The sequence below is a fragment of the Rhodnius prolixus genome, unplaced genomic scaffold, assembly GCF_049639745.1.
Source record: "Rhodnius prolixus isolate KJV_2025 unplaced genomic scaffold, Rpr scaffold_6, whole genome shotgun sequence".
Lineage (NCBI taxonomy): Eukaryota > Metazoa > Arthropoda > Insecta > Hemiptera > Reduviidae > Rhodnius > Rhodnius prolixus.
Window position 1 is genome coordinate 4,035,218 of NW_027411634.1, and position 22,464 is coordinate 4,057,681.

The 22,464-nt window shown below is 31.1% G+C and overlaps 1 protein-coding gene across 4 annotated transcripts in view; it reads left to right on the forward strand.

Moving 5' to 3' along the window:
• The window catches only part of Vmat (Vesicular monoamine transporter), a 111,779-nt gene extending 95,156 nt beyond the window's left edge, over window positions 1–16,623 (forward strand). For 3 of the 4 annotated variants that reach the window (XM_074142308.1, XM_074142311.1, XM_074142309.1), the window contains 11 exons: window positions 1,137–1,295; window positions 3,835–3,973; window positions 4,271–4,329; window positions 5,216–5,299; window positions 5,397–5,579; window positions 5,752–5,853; window positions 6,325–6,499; window positions 7,223–7,274; window positions 8,023–8,206; window positions 11,170–11,303; window positions 13,749–16,623. In XM_074142308.1, the coding sequence (XP_073998409.1) occupies window positions 1,137–1,295; window positions 3,835–3,973; window positions 4,271–4,329; window positions 5,216–5,299; window positions 5,397–5,579; window positions 5,752–5,853; window positions 6,325–6,499; window positions 7,223–7,274; window positions 8,023–8,206; window positions 11,170–11,303; window positions 13,749–13,817 (1,340 nt within the window). In that variant the 3' untranslated portion in view covers window positions 13,818–16,623. Of the gene's footprint in view, window positions 1–1,136; window positions 1,296–3,834; window positions 3,974–4,270; window positions 4,330–5,215; window positions 5,300–5,396; window positions 5,580–5,751; window positions 5,854–6,324; window positions 6,500–7,222; window positions 7,275–8,022; window positions 8,207–11,169; window positions 11,304–11,526; window positions 11,585–13,748 lie in introns of all 4 variants that reach the window. The other variant, XM_074142310.1, reaches the window with a different exon arrangement.
• Window positions 16,624–22,464: the final 5,841 nt, after the last annotated feature.

The following is a 22,464-nucleotide window of genomic DNA, read 5'->3' on the forward strand; positions in this document are numbered from 1 at the left end:
CCACTAAAATGCAGCCAAAAACTCACTGCAGTTCACTTAAACTAAACTATGTGTGCTTACTCACGTGATTTTCTCTTACTTAATCAAATTTTCTGCGAACTTACCACTTAGGATAAGAAGTTGTAGGCTTAAAACTATTTAAAGCACCATATTATCGAAAAAACTTTAAAAAAAATCCATTTTCAGTAAAATAAGGATGACTTAAAATTTGGATATTTGTCGCATATTTAATGCTTAATAATATTCGATAAGTAGGCGCCACGGTAGCCGAGCGGTTATAGACTAGACCCGCAAAGCTAAGGTGTATTGTTGGTTAGTGGATTCGATTCCCAGTCTAGACCTTGTATTCTATTTAATGGTTAATATGAGAAATTTATAGTAAAGTATGTTAGGCGGTTATAGGCTAGACCCGCAAAGCTAAGGTGTAACATATTGTTGGTTTAGTGGATTCGATTCCCAGTCTAGGACTTGTATTCTATTTAATGGTTAATACAAGAAATTTACACTAAAGTATGTTTGCTAGTCGCCTCCGTCCACGGCACCTAATTTGGTAGTTGGACGTAAAATCCGCATGAAAAAATAGGCAATTACTTTTTATTCGATAAGTGATAAATAGATACATTAAGACTTTAAAGGCCCAACCGCCCTTCCCGCTTAAAAGTGTCCTTCATCAAATTTCCCGGGGAAAATTTATGTATCTATTACGCAGTTATTTACTTTTTAATTTTCATTTTTTGAATTGTTGTTGTTTGTGACGTCCCAACACGTTGGAGAGATACTCTAAGTTTGTGTAATATGGTGCATGCTTCTACGTCTTCCCATTAAAGATACTTACAGCAGAAAGAAACCATATCTTCCCACAGAATTTATTCAGAATCTGGATTTGGCAGAATTTGATCAATATCTAGTTGACTAGTTTCTTGGATCAAATTTCAACTTCTAACAACGACTTTTCGTTTAAGAGTTTTGGCTTTTTTTAGGTAGAAAAAAAATTCATAAATGAATTATGGGATTCTACATAAAAAAACCAGGTCCTTATTAGAAGTTTGCAGTTATTTTTTTATTTATAGATATTTTCTGATCAATATTCCTAGTTATACAGGAAAGAGTCTATAGATTTTGTTATTCTGTTACAGTGCCAATAATCCCAAAGTTCCTGTATGACATTGACCATCCGAATGAACATCTGTCCAACTCGCTCGACGAGAACGTGCCAGCCCCAACTCCCACGCCTTCAATCACCACCACTCAATCAGCAGACTTCGACTATAACAACACTTACAACTATACTTACGGTAAGTTATTGGAGGGGGGAAAAAAGCAAAGTTATTTATCGAGGTTTACTTGAAAAAATTTCTTGTCAGACATTAACCGCTGACTGATTTCTGTTTGTCTACTCCCACAATCAAAATATCTACACTAATACACTATTTTATCTTGAGCCCCTTTGGCTGTCAATGCTTGTATGGTCTAAACTTAAATGCCAAAACTGTGCAAAACTTAAGACTAGAACTAAAGGAACCAGAACAAACTGATCTTACCTTTAAGGATACTCCGAGATTCAACATCTGCGAAGGCTATGATTACTTGTGATTTATTCAGCAACTTTACTATAAATGAAGTCAAAATCTCTGCATCAAGCTGATTAATCTACCTACGTATGTTGACGAATGAAAATCCGAAACAGGCCAGGGATGCTAAAACGGATAACATCAAAGAAACGCAGCCCACTTTGTTTGTTGTTTGCCTCTACACTAATTAAAATGTTATTGCTTCAAATTGTTATTTTTCAACATAAATGGAAATCAATGAATGGTATAACTATCTGGGGGTGAAAAAAGAAAGAAAACGAAGTTGTGGTTGATGACGTCAGAACGATTTATATAACACAATTACGGGTAAGTTCAAGTCTACTCCGTGAGTCTCTATTGAATAAATGTCCAAATCAACACAACTGTCAATCCCAAACACGCTTCCCTGGCACTTATTTTAAAATATTTGTTTTTTTTTTCTCTCTCCTGCATTAACAAATAGGATGGTATTATATAAACCGAGATTTGTGTGTGAGTTTGTGTTTATAATAAAATTAATAATGACAGGAAGTTAATTAAGTTTAACTAAGTTATTTTTACTAGGTAAGGAAATTAATGGTATTGTATCTCGTTTTTAGAGGAAATATCTTTTACGAGAAGATCCTCTCAGCTGCAAAAAAAAATTGGGTTTTAGTAAACAAAGCATGATCGCAAAGAGGAAAACTCGAAAGAAGCCTAAAATTTAACGTATTTCTTTATATTTGGAATTAAAGAAAATTTCATACCTTAAGAATAGTACGTAATCGTTTGGGTGTTACGTCAGTTCTGTAATTTTTAATTTCTAAAGAATCAGCATTATATCTCTAAACTTCAATCCCAAGTGCGGAATTTCAGCTGGTGAAAACGTTCAAATGTAACACAACCAGTCTTATTTTATTTTTCAATAAATATCAATATAAACTTTTGGAACACTAAAATTCCCTCAATTTAAAACCACCTCAACTTTAATTTAACCCAGATAATGCCCGAATTAATCTTAATTAATCTAGCTTTAATTTTTTTAATGTAATTAGAATCCTTAATTATTAAGTGTATGTTACCATAAGAAGCAGGTTATAAGCAAAGATGGCAGCACTTGCACGTAACCTATACAACAAGACAGTCAGCTCGGACTCATTTTTGTACAAATCGGGTTGATACAAATAGTTTAAGGTTAACACGTTATCAGTAAAACTCGAAATTACCCCCACAGTTAACATTTACAGTAGTTAATGTTTAAAGTTATGTTGAATAAATTGACTCTATTCGCCAACGTTGGTCCAATAAATGGACATTTATTCTTACGTTCTAAGTTAGATGAAGATACAGGAAGAAGTATTTTGTTAAATTGTGATCTTAAAAAGCAAAAAAGTAGCATAAGACATTATGGGCATATTAATAGAACTTTGGATTGTTCTGTTACGAATCACTCTTTCAACAAGTGGAGAGAATCCTTCTTTTTTAGTCGACGATGTCTTAAAATGCAAATAGTGAATTAAGAATTTATTTTTGAGTGGTCTAATCTGAAGACCACTGGAAGATTAGTGACGGAGTACCAAAGTGTTAAGTAAGTAATATTGTTTCATAGTAATAAATTTATTAAATCCTCGTTTTATAGAAATAAGCCCAAGAACTCTGTGTGACGTGTATCTTGAAGCTTTTAAGTAAATGGTACTATTGTACCTGCCCTCTGTAAGACTTCCCCGATGTTCTAAATTAGAAATTTGGATCCTAGAGAGTTAATACATCCCTCTAACTTTTACGAAGTACGATACTTGGCAATTGCTCCAGCCAGCTCTTGAAGAATTTCCCGTGAATTAACCTATCTTCTCAGTGTGGTTACATCCTTGTTCTTTTCACCATATCTTCCTGAATGTACTATTCATTTTATCTAACCTTCTAACTTGAACAACAGTCTCGTGCTGCTCTCGAAATTGGGTGAAACCAAACATATCTATTATTTCTACACAGATATATTCCCAACTAAATCAATCAGTTACGATTCTCGAATTACTGTCACCAACACCAGATTTTCTCACTTGTATTTAGTGATCTATATTCCAAATTATTGATGATATTTGTATATTTACATGTTTATCTTAATCTGAGAACATAATTAACAGAAAAAAAAGTATTTCTTAAATGATTGGTGTTCCTGTAATCAAAACCAAGTACTGATAAGGTATTAGAAACATTTTTAGTAACTAAATGTTTCACAAAAATTGCTGTTATTTTTGTACCATTTGGTACATTTTTTTTCCAGGTAATGTGACTGAACTGACTAAAGATGAACGAAGGCACAAAGACTTAGTTGAAGAAACTGTTGCAGTTGGGATGTTGTTTGCTTCAAAAGCTTTTGTCCAGTTGTTGGCTAATCCATTTGTAGGACCCCTTACCCACAAGTATGTTTATTGTTTTAGTAAAATCTATTTTCAGTTTTTATTTGGCACATTTCTTTCACATTTTAAATATTTAAAACTAAAGCACAGATAGCCTCCTTCTTTTACCCATCAACCGTCTCGAAAACAATCATTACCATCTTTAAGAAAAAGTAGATTCAGTTTTAGAAAAGTAATTAATATCATGATGATTTATTATGTGATGATACATCTTACGGAACGCATTTTGTTTGTTTGTTTTTTAGCAAAGCATCATTATTTGTTTTCCTTCTTTTTTGAAAGAAAATTTTATATTTTCAGGATCGGATACAGCATCCCAATGTTGGCAGGATTTATCATTATGTTTATTTCGACTATTAGTAAGTGATTTGCATACTTGTAATCATAGTTATAAATTATACATCCATTACTGTCAGTTGGAATAACTATTGGTCTGTGGACATTCGTAGATTACGACATGCGAACGTTTCTAGTCCTGAGTGTGTTTAGTGCAAAATCTTTGGAATACTTTCTTCTATTGCAGTTTTCATAATTGTAATTTATAGGGTATTCATCTCTGCAAATCTGATAACCGTCCAGGTTCTCTGGAAAACTCCAAGGAACCTCTGTACTGTTCTCTGTCTCCTCTGAATGCCGGCGTAGATTGGCATGATAGTCCCTAAAAAGTTTTAACACTTCTCCTCTCTCGGGAGGCCTTTCAAGGAACGTCAAATATCTCCTTTCCCAACCCTGTTTTTACTGGGAAAGGCCCCTTTCTCCGAGGAAGCGCCTAAAACTCGGAAGATTTTCCGTTTTATACGTAGTCACTTCTATTTCATCCATCTTTCGACAATGGTTGCATGTTGCCTTGTATTATGGCGAGAGGATAACAGCAGTCTGGGAAGTCCTTGCTCGCTAAAATGCTTCCTTCCCTTTCCCCAAAAAGCATCTACACCAATCATTCGATATCCAAAACGGTTTGTGGCAATTCAAAGCTGCATTTATCAATAGCTTTCTAGTTTAAGGGTTATTATTTTCTAACTCCAATCTACATTTGGCGAAAGCTAATGCATACAAAACAGACAAATACACACTCAAAAAACTCTTAATTATGTAAGAAATCAGAAATAAGGTTAACATGCGTGCTATTACGGTAAAATAAACTATCTGACAGCAGTGCAGATTGTAACAAATTTTCATTTTCTTTTCCCTTTTTTTTTAGAAAAATGTTGATGCATTTGAAACTTTAAATAATTCTTCTTGCAGTTTTTGCTTTTGGACGTACATATGCAATTTTATACATGGCCCGGGCTTTGCAAGGTATTGGTTCTTCCTGTTCCAGTGTGGCCGGTAAGTATTATTGATCAGGAAATTCAGTCATAAAGTAAAAACTATAATTCTGCTTAAAAGTATTAAAAAAAAAAAAAAAAAACTACAAATTTTATAGGTATGGGTATGCTTGCTGAACGATATCCAGATGATAAGGAAAGAGGTAACGCTATGGGGTTTGCCTTAGGTGGACTTGCATTAGGTGTTCTTATTGGACCACCCTTCGGAGGTTTTATGTATGAGTTTATTGGTAAATCGGCACCATTCCTTGTACTCTCCGCTTTAGCCCTTATTGATGGACGTAAGTATTTTTGGTTTTATTAATTTTTAACAAAAAAAAAAATATATATATATAAAATCTAAGATGGTACTAAAAATTATTGTCCAATAAAATTCAATTTAATTATTTTCTTGAAAATCAATTACTTTTTTTTTTAAGATTATCGCTAACTTATTTGTTTTTATTATTTTAGTGTTGCAGATGTTACTCTTACGACCTGGTATAGTTAGGCAAGAAACAGAATCACCATCTCTGAAAGCTTTAATTACTGATCCTTATATTCTTTTAGCTGCAGGTAATTTTATTTATATCATCTAGAATGCATGATATATTCATTTATTGCTGTCGGTGAAAAAAAAATCCTGCCTAATGCCCGTCGACCTCTCAAGATGACCTGACACACCATCCCAAATTTTGGTAGCAAGCAGCTCTCAGTAAAGACGTAATTCTGAATATTAGCTTCTTTCGTGACCTGACCAAAGTCATGGCAATGAAAGAACTTGAGCAAAGAAGAGCGCTATTTTCTGTCATTCAGAAATCTTCGAAATACAAATTAAATAATAATATATGTGTTGTTTGTAACGAGAGAACACTGTCCGGAGGCCGGCAGTGCACTGAAAAAAGCTCCGGGCGCCAATAACCTTAGATGTTGACGCGCCTTAAATCACAAAAAAAAAATATATGAAGAAAATTTTTTTTTAATAGCTTAAATCTTAATTGGAATTCCCATAATGAATGTGTAACAGCTGTTACTTAACATTTTCAGGTGCCATTACATTTGCAAATACTGGTATAGCTATGTTAGAACCTTCCTTGCCAATATGGATGATGGATACAATGGGCGCCAGTCAATGGGAACAAGGAGTCACATTTCTGCCAGCCAGTATCTCTTATCTTATTGGTACAAATGTTTTTGGACCACTTGGACATTACATGGGAAGGTTAGTAATGATATACTCGTATTATTATTATTTTTAGAAGTTTTTCGTCTTCGTAAGTCTTTTCTCCGACTTGCAGTGTGAGAGCTTAGCAGAATTACTTCAAGATATTCCTTGAAGAATTTGACAAAATCTTCAAATTATAATTTTCTTAGCCTCTCCTCGACTTTTTCCCCTTTAAAAAAATGGCCTTAACTTCGGGCATTAAAGCTAATTCACGACATTCTCATACTTACCTTTGTCTTATGTTGTATTAAACAACTTCTGATCATTTATTTATTATTATTTGTTATGGGTATTGTCAAATTAATTAATTTTTATGCGATATTTTATTACTTCAATCAAAATTTTCTTTTTAATACGTATATGAAGAACAAAAAACAAAACTGCATTGAAATTAGCAGCAATTCTTAAAATATTTGGATATTTACTTATCCTTATTGATGTCCAGAAGCCTCGTCTTTTATTTATTTTTTTTTTTTTTGCAAAAAATAAAATAAATTAGTATGAATGTATTACCATAATTTGTCAACGACTTTCGTGTTCGATCGTGGTCAGCATATTGGGCCACCCATGCTATAAGAAAAACACCTTAGCGTTCCTGCACATGTCTTAAAGTAACTGTAACATTTACTCCACTTATTAATTCATTTATTTGATTAGGCTTTCCCTTTTATGATCTTCAATTTTATTATAGTTTAAACGACTCTTATCAAATTGTTTCAGATGGTTGGCGACTTTGCTTGGTTTGATAATTATTGGAATTTGTTTAATGTGTGTAAGTATTGAAATGTTCAAATATTGATTATTTTTTTAAATATGCATTTATAGAGTCTGGTGATTTGTTGATTTAAAAAAAATTATTATTATTCGTACATATATTGGCAATCAAATTAAGTGTTTAATTCTTTAATGTACTTGAGGTTTATTATTGTTTTAATTACGTATATATTCAATATTAATGGGTTTACACTATAGATGAAAGATTTCATCTTTGTATCATTGAGGATTTTCTGGCGCATCAATGACAATCCTTAAGAACTTGTTTGCATCCTTAGCAAGCTCTACAAGTTAGTCTCGCATGTTATGTCTGTCAGTACAGGATTAACTAGGACATTCATCACAATCATTTGTTCGTAACATCCAGTGTAGAGTTTCTCTTTTTAGGAGCGAAAAGAGTTGATCTGTTACTCTTTACATTGCTGTTCTATTGTGTTCATTTACGAAGTAAATGTGATCTGTATAGTACTTCACATTGGGAGCCCTACCAACTGCGTACTTTTTCACAGCTGCTTCTTATTAAAAAAACTTATCTCACATTTATTAATAAAATAGATTGTTCCTCGCAAACTGCAGAAGAATTATTAGTTAAATTTGTGATGGTCTGCAATTTACTTGTTGAAAGTTTAGATATAAAGGGCAAATCACTTTAAATAAGGAGCTACATTGAATTATATTTGTGCAATGTCCAAAAGCAGTATACTATTTTGCATTGTTAAACTAAAAATTATCATTTTTATTTTCAGATACCACTTGCTAGCAGTATTAATCATCTGATAGTACCAAACGCTGGATTGGGATTCGCTATTGGCATGGTTGACAGTTCCATGATGCCACAATTAGGATATCTGGTGGATATTAGACATTCAGCGGTTTATGGTAGTGTTTATGCCATTGGAGATGTTGCTTTTTGCCTTGGGTACGCTATTGGTATGTAGATATTGTTTGTTTGCTTTTTAAAAAAGGTTTAATAAATATTATCTGATTAATTGCAGGTTAATTTTTGTAATTCTAAGCTTTAAATTGGCCAGTGAAATAGTTAAGTTGAACTTGCCATCCTTTTTTTAGAAGTATATTCGACTTATTGTAAAACTCAGCTAATTTTGGTACACTTCGAAAGTACAATATATCTTAAAGAAATCTAACAGTGATCGCAGCCTGTTTTTGCTCTCACCGATAATTTTATGATCTCTTCTTTGCTCTTTAATTACAAACACTACTGGATCTTCAAACATTGTAATTAAGAAATTTTTCCAAATCTTGATACCTCTCACTGGCCACTCCTTAGTATCTCTGGAGGACATAACTTTAAAAATAATTATAAAAATAGTGAACATTATTTACTTAACAATGTTCACTAAGTTCCAATATCTCTTTGTATTCAAAACTAGTTAAGGGAATCGTTGATTGCTTTGTTGTATATCATTAGATAATTACGCGTTTGCTGGAGTCCACGAACACTGTGGGAGAAACAGATCGTACTCGCGGACGTCCAAATGCATCAAAATAATTTTTAGCATGATCTTTCACAATAAATACTTTTAGAGACCTACACCAAGTAAGATGAGAGGAAAAGTATTACTTTTTATGTAATTTATTGCATTAAAAAGAATTTAAATTTTTATTTTCAGTTAGTAAATACTCAATGCTTTTATTCGTATTTTATCCGTATAAAAGTTGCACGGATGCTATTTTTACTTTATCGTCAGCAATTAATTATCAGTTACGTCTAACAAAAAGAAATATTTTTGTAATTTTTGTTGACTTTAGACGAGCTTTTGACTCTATACCGCATAATCATTTATGGGAAAAGTTATTTAATATAGGGGTTAGCCCGAAATTTATCCGGGTAATTAAACAGATTTATGATAAAGCCACGTTGCTAATAGAGGAAGACTACCGTCTTTCTAATGAAATAGAAGTGTCGCAGGGGGTTCTGCAGGGGGAAAAGCTCAGTCCGCTGCTTTTTAATTTTTACCTGAGTGATTTTGCAGGTTTTTTTAGGGAAAGAGGTGTGGAGGGTATTCACCTTAAGGGTGGTAAGGATGTCACGATCTTAATGTATGCAGATGACGTGGCAATAACCTCTTATTCTTGGTATGATGCACAAAATAAATTGAAATTGCTGTCGGATTACTGTGAAATTAATCAAATTAAAGTGAACCCACAAAAAACGGTAGTGCTACACTGTCACAAAGGAGGTAGAACGAAGAAAGTAAGGGATTTTTTATATGAAGGAAGTAAGCTAAGTTTAGTAAACAGCGCTTCGTACTTAGGGGTCCCTTTTTCCGCCTCCGCCAAGTTTATCTTAGCGGCCAAGCACTTTGTAAAAAAAAGTTCTGTCGCTATGGCTTCCGTGTTGAGTCTCATAGCCAGATCCGGGTGCAACTCTTGGAGGGATAAGATGTACATCTTTGACAGTATGGTTTCGAGTGTTTTACTCTATGCTTCGGAAATTTGGAGCCCTAATTATTTCGACCTTCTGGAAAGAGTGCATTTAAAATTCCTAAAATCGTTACTGCATCTTTCTCGCAATACGCCTGACGCTTTTGTCCGTTTGGAAAGTAATCGGCTGCATATTAAAGCTCTAATTTTTAAACGAATGTTGGGATTCTGGTCAAAAATCTTAAATCTACCTCATGATAGTCTACCAAGAGTCTGCTATAATAGTTTGTTTGAACAGTCAGATACTATTCAATTGCCTTATAACTGGGTAATGGAATTTAGAAGACTCTTATTTTCTATAGGTGGCGACGATGTGTGGCTAGCGCAAAGTTCGGAGGAATTAAGAAAAAGGAAAAACTCCTTGATAGAAAGTTTTAATAATAATTTGTTGAGTAAGGATGTACTTTCTGTGACTCATGCTTCCTTTAATAACTATTTTAGAAGCATAAGCCTTCTTGGTTTGCCTGAACCATACATCTACTTCAGATGTGATCCTAAATTTATTCGGACTTTGTCACAAATCCGCCTAATGAGCAAAATCAAACCTAGAATTTATCTAAATGGAACTGTGCATAGCTTCAATCCTGATAATGTTTGTTCTTTATGTAAATGTTCTAAAGATGAATTTGCACATTTTTTGTTAGAGTGTACTGTATTATCTTTATTTAGGGACACTTATTTAAGAAGTTATGTGCGATCGAATGTAAATTTTCAAGACCAAGTCGATGATCTCCTTTTTGTTGATAACTTGAGTAAATTAAAAAGTATATATTTTTATGTTTATAATGCATTAAGGCTAAGAGCTATACTTGTGGCTTGATATTTCTTATTTGTTTGTTTTTTAAACGCAGATTTGTTTACTTTTTCTTTCTTTTTATTTGTATACTCTCTCTCATAGTTATTTAATTGTGTATAATTATTAGCAAATATATTATAAAATTGTATGTATCATTCTATTGTGTGTTGTATATATATATAGTAATTGGTAACCGAGACCAACTCTTGCTATGAATTGTACAAAATTTAAAAGCAATAAATAATAATAATAATAATTAAAAAGAAGCATGCTCAAGACCTCTAGCGAATACGATTTAACAAGAGTGTTCGCAGGCTGCAGCTTCCGTCGAATGTTCTCGTAAGTGTATGAAAATGGTTTAAAATGCCTTTAATCACAAATTAATCTACATATGTTTTTTGTCGAGAGCGAAACTTCCATTTCTTCGATCGATTTGACCAATTTCGAATAATGCTGCAGTCTCCCCCACATTTCTGGCCGTGATAATAATGGTCCTCAGCGTGCTTTTTTGCTGTAAGAGCGAACAGGTGTTCCTGATGGAGAATCCGATTGAACATGGAAAATCATGTCAACTAGTTTCCTAAATTGGAAAAGAGCAGGTTATTTAAATTCTAAAATATTAAAATAGATTTTCTTTTTTTTGTTTTTCCAGGGCCAGCATTAAGTGGTACCCTAGTGAATACAATTGGTTTTGAATGGATGTTGACTTGCATTGCTTTATTGAATTTTATTTACGCTCCTCTGCTGATTATGCTACGGAATCCGCCAACTAAAGAGGAAAAAGAGGTATTTATTCATTAGTGTTAATTTGAAAGATAAGCTGATTGGAAACGTATTTTGGCTGAACATTGCTCTGGATCACTTTATTATGATTTTTATTTCCTTTTTACTTCATTTTATTTTTTCAATTATTTTGTTTTATTTATTTATTTTTTGTTTAGTTTTACGAAAAACTAAAGTTATTTAACCTTTTTCTTTTTTTTAATTTGTTTGTTTTTGTTCCGAATAGAATAAAAATAGCCAATAGAAAGAAAGGAGTTGCAGCTTATCTTATAAAATATTTTCAGGTGCGTTTTCATCCATTTATTGTGATTAAAGATCATTAGTTATTTTTAATTTTAATTAAAGTAATTATAAGCGAATGTAACACAGATAGTTTCTTACGTATCCACAGCCTCTTGATTATTCAAGGTACCTGTTAGCGATTATTTAGGATCCATTTTTTTTTTTATATATAAACTTCTTTTTCATTGGCGCACGTCTAGGCCTATCACTTTCAATTTTAGCCTGGAAAATTGATTTCTACAGTGCCCTTCCAGAATAATTTTACTTTCAACATCATTATAAAGTAAACTTTTAATGTACCATTGTTTATGGATAATAAAAGCAAGATTAGAATTTAAAGTTTGTTTGGAATCGAGTTTCACAGTTTCCTGTATATTTTTTTTTATCCGGAAGGGGCTAAAAAAATGGCTGAAAACGATTTTCTTTTAATTTTTTTGATGAGTAATGAGATTTGAGTGATGATTTTGTTGTAAAATAAAGTAAAACTTCAGAAAAAAAATTTAGTAAAATATCGGAAAATTTATTTAAAATTTAGAAGTTTAATCGTTTCTATTTAAAATAATGCTGCCTTTTAGTAGAACATTTATTGATAAGTGATGCTATGTTAACTATGTTCTAAAGTATGTTGATGATGTCTGATATAGTGGAGATAGACAGATGAACGTGCGCAACTATTTGGGTTTAGCAAAGCCACAGGCCAAATACTAGCTTACCATTACAAACATTCACCGTCAAACATTGTACACACCATTGGCGATATCAGCTGTTATGAACAAACTTATTCACTAGTAAACTAAAGTAGAGGCTTTTAGTTGGCTGAGAATCTGATTTATATGATCGTACTTCTTTGGGTTTGATCGAGTTATAACAAGCTGTTGAACTAGATATTAATCTAAATTAAAAATACAAAATATTTTTTTTATTAAGGTTACTCCTCGAAATATAAGCAATCATTTTCTACATTTTTTTTTTTTTAATTTAAGAAGCTTTGGGATCATCAGGGGTCATTGGCGCCCGGAGCTTTAAGTGCACTGCCGGCCTCCGGTGGGATTTTCAGAGAGCACTGTCCATCACCGGACATTGACTAGTAAGAAGCTCCTAGGAAGTAGAAAATCTAAGAGCCAGCAACTGGATTCGAACGAATCCAGGAATCCAATACGCTAACCGCTGAGCTAATCCTTTTCCTATTTTTTAATTTTACCTGATTTTTTTGGTTTACAATGAATTTTTTTTTTGAGCGAACTATTCGATGCCCTTCACAGACCGGTAGGTCCTTTTCCTTATTATGCGGCATGGGCGATCTTCTTGATTTGAGTAATCAACCACAGAGATATTTGACAGCCAAAGCTACACTCTCGAGGTTTTGAATACATTTTTAACATCTATAAGATTCTTACTACCGACTTGATTTCCATTTATTGCTACCACTTTTACTTAATACCGATTCTTGTTAGTCCCAGGCCTATAAGGCAACTAAGAAGATTTCACAGCTGCCAGAATAAATCAAGCAACATCCTAGAACGGCTAAAGCTCCTCCACTGTCAACCTGTTCCTATCAAAAGTAAAGTAAAGTAATCGCCTATTTTTTCAGGCGGGGCTTAACGTCCAACTACCGAATTAGGTGTCGTGGACGAAGGCGACTAGCAAACATACTTTACTGTAAACTTCTTTTATTAACCATTAAATAAAATCCAAGGCCTAAGACCGGGAATCGAACCCAGTACCACAATACATATTAGCTTCGCAGGTCTTGCCTCCGTGGCGCCTGTTCCTATCAAAATTTCTTGCGCACTCTAAACAAACCGTCTTTAGATGGATAGCTGATTTCTCTCCTACTTTCCTACAAGCTCCACAGAAAATGCTTTTCCGTGAAACAGTTTAGTACTATTTTTTTTTTGTTATTCAACGAAGTCAAAAGCAGGAAAAAAAAAATTACAGAGTATCGATCATCTATCTGATCCCATGGTTATGGTCAGAGGTATCAATTGAATGAATATTGAACTTATACCTCATATTACATCGGTCATACTTGTTGCTAGATGACTGAAAGTGAATTAAACATGTTCCTTAGCCTCACGTCACACAAAATCACGCTATTTTTTACTTGTTCTGCTCATGTACGTTTTAAATCGTTCAAATAATATTGTTTTTTTTTTTTTCTTACAGATGTTAACACTTGGCGAGAAATCTTCAGTACGTTATGTAACCTATCAGAATGAAGATGAAGAAGAATGAGGTATATTAGTCTACGGCTAAGTTTTTCTTTTGAGGTGGGAAAAATATTAGGCCGTAGATTAAAAAATAAAAATAAACTCTTTGCGTAATAATAATCATAGAAAGAATTAAAAAATTTTTTCTTTTTTTAAAAAAAAAGCTTTGAAATTTATTAGGAGAGAACAAAAAAGGAGAAAACTAATGGAACAATACAGACAAATAAAAATTTATAATTAAAAAAATAAATTAATAAATGGTCCAAGAAATATTACAAAAAAGTAACCTATACAGTGTATTTAACAGAATTTAGAAAAAAATTATAAAAAATCCATGGAGGAAATAAATATTTTTATTATTTTTATTGTAAAGAATCTTTTGAAAGAGAAAAAAAATTAAAAATTAATTAAAATAAAATGGGGAAAAAAATAATAACTTAATATATTTAAACAAAAAAAGGAAAAGAAAAGAATTTTTGATTTCTTTATTTACTGTTTCCATTAAGGCCTATTTATTAAGATTTTAATTATTTTATTTTTATTTTATTTTTTTGATAAAAACTCCAAGAGTTAATCATATCATATTGTTTTCTTATTAAATGGAGAAAAATACATGATTAATATTTACAGTAATAATAATAAAAATAATCACTTTTTTTTTTATACTAATATTTTGTATGGATAAAAAAAAGAGTATATATATATATATAAAACAATAGTATAAAAGTCATTGTGATACAAAAATTTAATTAAAATGAAAGATGCAGTATTAACCTTAACATTAATTTTTTTTAAAAAACACACAAAACAGTAACATGAAATTAATTTAAAAATAAAGAAAAAAGATTGCTATTAAAAAAACCAAAAAACTGTGATATTATAATTTATCCACTACATGTAATTGTGGATAAATTATTGTATAATATATTATTAATTTATTAGAATATATATATATATTTTTATTCAATGTCAAAAATAATGCACTTTCAATTTTTACGAGAAAAACAAAAAAAAAAAAAGATCATTTTTGCCCAGCGCTGTTATATTTTTTTTTAAATTTAATTTTCTTAACTTAAGTTTTCTTTTTATATCTACATTATCAACTTAAGATTTTTTTTTATAGCTACTTTCTCAACTCAAGTTTTCTTTTTATATCTACATTCTCAACTTAAGTTTTCTTTTTATATCTACAACCAGAGACGATTGTTTTGGAACCTTACCTAGCAGCAACAATTTTTCCATTCAAATTATATGTATGTAATTCCGGTCTTAAAATAAACATTTTTTTACATTCTTAACGTAAAGAATTTTAATAAAGTATCAACAAATAAATTAAGGGACTATACTGTATCTTTTATTTAAACAATAAATAATTTTATTTTTTTCTTTGTCAAAGCTACAAAAAATTTTTGAAAATCGAATATTTAGATCTTTTATTCTTTTTTTAATTTTTAATTTATTCAGAAAAATTACTAATGATTAAATAATAACATTAAAAAAAAAAACAACAACACACCAACGAAAGTACATAATAACGCTGATAAAACTTTTTTTTTTTTTTTGAAAAATGATAGGCGTGCATAAACCATGTTTTAGAAAACAATTTTCCAAAATTTTGCTACAATTATTTGAGGGGAGGGGGGGACACTTCCTCGGTTTTTGAGAAGGATGTGAATGGCTGCACACCTTCTTGTGAGGTATTTAAAGAAAAGAAAGGAAAAAAAAAAACCTCCCGAGGTTTGTTTAAAAAAATAAGTGTCCAAAACATACATTTATAAAAACAAAAATATATTTTTGGCAATTTTAAATTACTTCAAAAGAATTAAAAGAAAAGGAAATGTTTAAATAATTAAGTACGCACTATCAACAAAAAAAAAAAAAAAAAAAAAAAAAAATCAAAAATAAATTTTAAAAATCTCGGATTTGACTTTAAATAAATAAATAATAATAAATTGCATTCATTGTTGCTAAAAAATATTATTGCTAAAATAAATAAACTCATTATTTGTCATTAAAAATATATTGAAATTAATAAAATTAATACAAATAAATGATAAGAAAATAAATGTTCATTTTTAATTTATTTATAATTAAATATGTATATTAGAGTATTGGGACGATGCCTCCTGAAAAATAATAATAACACAAGAGCTGTTTTTTTAAATAATTAAAATTTAATACCAAAAAAAATATATGAACAAATATAAAAATTCCTGTTATTGTGTTATTTGTGAAGTTGAAGTTCGTTTATTAAAAAACAAAAAAAATTAAAAATAATACTAATCTTATATAATAATTTGCTTAAAATTAAATATAAGACAGAGAGAGAGAAAATATTTAATATATGTGTTGTATACGTTTTAAAACAAAACAAAAATATTTGGTGAAATGCCTCATGGTATTTCTAAAAATTAAATTAAAATAATTTGTTAAAAATAAAATGAGAATTTGAAAGGAGTGAAACAAAAAAAAACAAAACTTTATTAATATTTATTTATTTATTTTCTTTATTCTTAACTATATATATATAAAAATATATAATTAAGATTTTATTTTAATTTTTGATATTTTCAAGAGCATTCAGATAATCTGGAATGTCATTGTGAATGACAATAAATTGGAAACATATTGTTGTGTGCAACATTGATAAAATAATTAAATATTTATTAAAAGAAAAAAAAAAAATTAAAAGCTGGTTTGGGTCCGAATAATTATATTTTATAATAAAAAATGTAACATAAAAACAATATAAATTATTTTGAAAGACGTTAGATCGTCTTAAAATTTTTATTATTATAAAATATATTAAAAAAAAAAAAATAAACTAAAAATGTATGCTATATTTATAGATATTGTTATCTGCAAAAGAAAAAAAAGAGGATAAACCTTCCCCTCTTTATATGATTATGACTAAAGTCAGTGGCAAACTGCGATAATTGGAAAAAAAGCTTAACATTTTGTAATTTTAACTTATTTATTTTTTTAATTAATTTTTTTTTTTTACTTTAATGGTGTTCTCTTGCTGTGGTGCAAAATATAAAAAAAAATTAAAATGTCTTAAAATAAATGATTAAAATTTAAATAGTAGTAGTTGTGTAAAATAAATTAAATTGAATGTTAGGTTTTGAACCAAGAAAAAGTAAATGAATAATTAAATATTTGTTGTATAAAAAATATACTTATTCAATCTAAATTATTAATTAGATATTTGAAAAAAATAAATAAATTATTATATAAAAAACTATAAGTATGGCATTATATAAACATAAAGTAAAGAAAAATTAAAATAAAATAATACCAGAACAACAACAAAAAAATTATCTGTGAAAATTTTACATCCTTTGTGGAAAAGAAAAAACAATTTTTTTATAGTTAAAAGAAAAAACATTTTTGAAAATAAAGTGTTTTCTCAAAAAATAACTTTTTTCAATTTTCCTTCTATTTATGTTTCTAGCTAACTTTGGAGGGAGACCAAAAAAAAAATCTATATTTTTGTTTAAATTTCCTCGTTTTTTTTTTTGCACTCTTAATTTTCTAAAATAAGGACGACAAAGTCTGCGAACATCTAGGACTTGCTCTAGGCAAATAGTTTCTTGACGTCATCACAGTTTTTCCGCTGAATCTAAGCTGGAATTCAGACTTTAACCATCTTTTTCTTTTTTTTTAAACTTATATTTTGTAGACAGGTCGACAGAGTCTGTAACATCCAGTTCTCCTCTAGTAAATAGTTATTTGGAATTTAAAAACTACTTTTATCGGTGAACCTAGGCCGGGATTTCCACCTTTTTCCACTGATTTTTTGAACTTATCATTGGTAGGCAGGTCGAAAGAATCAAGTAAATGGTTATTTGAAACTAACAAACTACTTTTTTCAGTGAACCTAGGCCGGGATTTCCACCTTTTACCACTGATTTTTTGAACTTATATTTTGTAGATAAGTCGACAGAGTCTGCAACATTCAGTTCTTCTCTAATAAATAGTTATTTGGAATTTAAAAACTACTTTTATCGGTGAACCTAGGCCGGGATTTCTACCTTTTTCCACTGATTTTTTTAACTTATCATTGGTAGGCAGGTCGAAAGAATCAAGTAAATGGTTATTTGAAACTAACAAACTACTTTTTTCAGTGAACCTAGGCCGGGATTTCCACCTTTTTCCACTGATTTTTTTAACTTATCATTGGTAGGCAGGTCGAAAGAATCAAGTAAATGGTTATTTGAAACTAACAAACTACTTTTTTCAGTGAACCTAGGCCGGGATTTCCACCTTTTTCCACTGATTTTTTGAACTTATATTTTGTAGATAAGTCGACAGAGTCTGCAACATTCAGTTCTTCTCTAATAAATAGTTATTTGGAATTTAAAAACTACTTTTATCGGTGAACCTAGGCCGGGATTTCTACCTTTTTCCACTGATTTTTTTAACTTATCATTGGTAGGCAGGTCGAAAGAATCAAGTAAATGGTTATTTGAAACTAACAAACTACTTTTTTCAGTGAACCTAGGCCGGGATTTCCACCTTTTTCCACTGATTTTTTTAACTTATCATTGGTAGGCAGGTCGAAAGAATCAAGTAAATGGTTATTTGAAACTAACAAACTACTTTTTTCAGTGAACCTAGGCCGGGATTTCCACCTTTTTCCACTGATTTTTTTAACTTATATTTTGTAGTTAGGTCGACAGAGTCTGTAACATCCAGTTCTTCTCTAGTAAATGGTTATTTGAAACTAACTACATTTTTCGGTGAACCTAGGCCGGGATTTTCACTTTTTCCACTGATTTTTGAGCTTATATTTTTAGATAGGTCGACAGAGTCTGTAACATCCAGTTCTCCTCTAGTAAATGGTTATTTGAAACTAACAAAGTACTTTTTTCAGTGAACCTAGGCCGGGATTTCCACCTTTTTCCACTGATTTTTTTAACTTATATTTTGTAGTTAGGTCGACAGAGTCTGTAACATCCAGTTCTTCTCTAGTAAATGGTTATTTGAAACTAACTACATTTTTCAGTGAACCTAGGCCGGGATTTCCACCTTTTTCCACTGATTTTTTTAACTTATATTTTGTAGTTAGGTCGACAGAGTCTGTAACATCCAGTTCTTCTCTAGTAAATGGTTATTTGAAACTAACTACATTTTTCGGTGAACCTAGGCCGGGATTTTCACTTTTTCCACTGATTTTTGAGCTTATATTTTTAGATAGGTCGACAGAGTCTGCAACATCCAGTTCTCCTCTAGTAAATGGTTATTTGGAATTAAAAAAACTACTTTTTTCAGTGAACCTAGGCCGGGATTTCCACTTTTTCCACTGATTTTTTGAACTTAATTTTGTAGATAGGCCGACAGTCTGCAACATCCAGTTCTTCTCTAGTAAATGGTTATTTGAAACTAACAAAGTACTTTTTTCGGTGAACCTAGGCTGGGATTTCCACTTTTTCCTCTTATTTTTGAACTTATATTTTGTAGATAGGTCGACAGAGTCTGCAACATCCAGTTCTCCTCTAGTAAATGGTTATTTGGAATTAAAAAACTACTTTTTTCAGTGAACCTAGGCCGGGATTTCCACTTTTTCCACTGATTTTTTGAACTTAATTTTGTAGATAGGCCGACAGAGTCTGCAACATCCAGTTCTTCTCTAGTAAATGGTTATTTGAAACTAACAAACTACTTTTTTCGGTGAACCTAGGCCGGGATTTCCACTTTTTCCACTGATTTTTTGAACTTAATTTTGTAGATAGGCCGACAGAGTCTGCAACATCCAGTTCTTCTCTAATAAATGGTTATTTGAAACTAACAAAGTACTTTTTTCGGTGAACCTAGGCTGGGTTTTCCACTTATTTTTGAACTTATATTTTGTAGATAGGTCGACAGAGTCTGCAACATCCAGTTCTTCTCTAATAAATGGTTATTTGAAACTAACAAACTACTTTTTTCGGTGAACCTAGGCCGGGATTTCCACTTTTTCCACTGATTTTTTGAACTTAATTTTGTAGATAGGCCGACAGAGTCTGCAACATCCAGTTCTTCTCTAATAAATGGTTATTTGAAACTAACAAAGTACTTTTTTCGGTGAACCTAGGCTGGGATTTCCACTTTTTCCACTTATTTTTGAACTTATATTTTGTAGATAGGTCGACAGAGTCTGTAACATCCAGTTCTTCTCTAGTAAATGGTTATTTGAAACTAACTACATTTTTCGGTGAACCTAGGCCGGGATTTTCACTTTTTCCACTGATTTTTGAGCTTATATTTTTAGATAGGTCGACAGAGTCTGCAACATCCAGTTCTCCTCTAGTAAATGGTTATTTGGAATTAAAAAAACTACTTTTTTCAGTGAACCTAGGCCGGGATTTCCACTTTTTCCACTGATTTTTTGAACTTAATTTTGTAGATAGGCCGACAGTCTGCAACATCCAGTTCTTCTCTAGTAAATGGTTATTTGAAACTAACAAAGTACTTTTTTCGGTGAACCTAGGCTGGGATTTCCACTTTTTCCTCTTATTTTTGAACTTATATTTTGTAGATAGGTCGACAGAGTCTGCAACATCCAGTTCTCCTCTAGTAAATGGTTATTTGGAATTAAAAAACTACTTTTTTCAGTGAACCTAGGCCGGGATTTCCACTTTTTCCACTGATTTTTTGAACTTAATTTTGTAGATAGGCCGACAGAGTCTGCAACATCCAGTTCTTCTCTAGTAAATGGTTATTTGAAACTAACAAACTACTTTTTTCGGTGAACCTAGGCCGGGATTTCCACTTTTTCCACTGATTTTTTGAACTTAATTTTGTAGATAGGCCGACAGAGTCTGCAACATCCAGTTCTTCTCTAATAAATGGTTATTTGAAACTAACAAAGTACTTTTTTCGGTGAACCTAGGCTGGGTTTTCCACTTATTTTTGAACTTATATTTTGTAGATAGGTCGACAGAGTCTGCAACATCCAGTTCTTCTCTAATAAATGGTTATTTGAAACTAACAAACTACTTTTTTCGGTGAACCTAGGCCGGGATTTCCACTTTTTCCACTGATTTTTTGAACTTAATTTTGTAGATAGGCCGACAGAGTCTGCAACATCCAGTTCTTCTCTAATAAATGGTTATTTGAAACTAACAAAGTACTTTTTTCGGTGAACCTAGGCTGGGATTTCCACTTTTTCCACTTATTTTTGAACTTATATTTTGTAGATAGGTCGACAGAGTCTGTAACATCCAATTCTCCATTAGTAAGTTGTTTTTTAATTACCTGTAATGATTATTTGACATTAAAAATAATTTATTTTTGATGGTTTACCTTTATCCTCTGTTGTTCTTTTTTCATTTTTCTTGTAAAATTAATCTTCTTAAATAATATATAATGGGTACTTTATTGTAAAGATTCTGATTTATCATCTTTATTGTAAATAATCGTCGCACACGTACGCACATTACAATGAAAGAAGAGAAAGTTAGAGTTGGTATAGCACTATCGTAATTTGAATCACGAATTTAAAACCTCAGATGTTGACATGCCTTAAATAAAAATTCGAAAATTTAAATTTAATTAAAACTATATAATTTTAAAATAAGTAATGAAGAAGCTATTCTAAAAATGGAATTTTGTAATTCATATTACTATAGAAGGCTGTTGTACTATTCTTCCTCTAGATGTGACGTAATATCCCCATAGTGTCTGTCGGTAATTATTGAACCCTTTATGTTTTATGTCGCTAAAAAGTCAAAAAACTCTTTTTGTTCTTGATCCAATCCATTAACCACATTATTCGAACTCTCTATTCCCCATATATTCTCTAAATTTCTCCTGACGGCTGCCCGATGTACTAATTTAACTTTTAAGGTGCAGCTTAAGACTTTGTTCGAAATCGTCCAACTCTTTATCTGATAGTTTTTGATCAAATGTGATCCAATATAGATGTGTATATATAAGTCGTTATCAAACTTAAACCAAATAACTACTTCTGTAGAAATTCTGATGCTACTTGTTTTCTCTTCAATTTTTACAGAAAATTTGGGAGTGTTAAAATACACGGGATTGCTTGTGTCGGGAGTACTTTATTTCCATTTTGTTTTTTAAGATAGAAGTGATTTCTTTTAACTTGTGCGTTTAAAAAAAAAATCATTACCAAAATTCCGTCAGAGTCAGTAAAGATGTAGTTCCTACAACATAGTTATCTTTTAATCTGTGTCTAGTGTCCAGTGATGATGAGGCGTAGAAGACATCAGATTTGATATGTACCTGCAAGAGATTAGTGTATATCCCAACCTACAGCAAAAACAGGTAGGATAAGAAGTTAATTTAGTGGTTTATATTTATGTTGGAGGTATGTTAGCCATTCTCAGTTTTTATTGCTATTTATTTAAACTATAATATGGCCACTTTTAACATTCTCCTTCGGAACTTCAAGACCAAGTAGAGGGGAGTCCTGTTAGCCTGTTTCTGCATGTGTTTAGGATATGACCATTTAAATAATTTACTGGGAATAACTTTCGTCTAAAGATGAGATTTAAATAGATTTGGATGTTGTTAAATGAAGGAAAAACATTTACAAATGTTTATCATAAATTTTCAATTTTTTGGAATAATCATTTCTTTCATTTAATTTGATCAGATTTTGTTGTGTAATTCCCTTTTTTTTAAGGTTAGGATATTTTTAATTTAAATTTATTCTACCCTTTTTT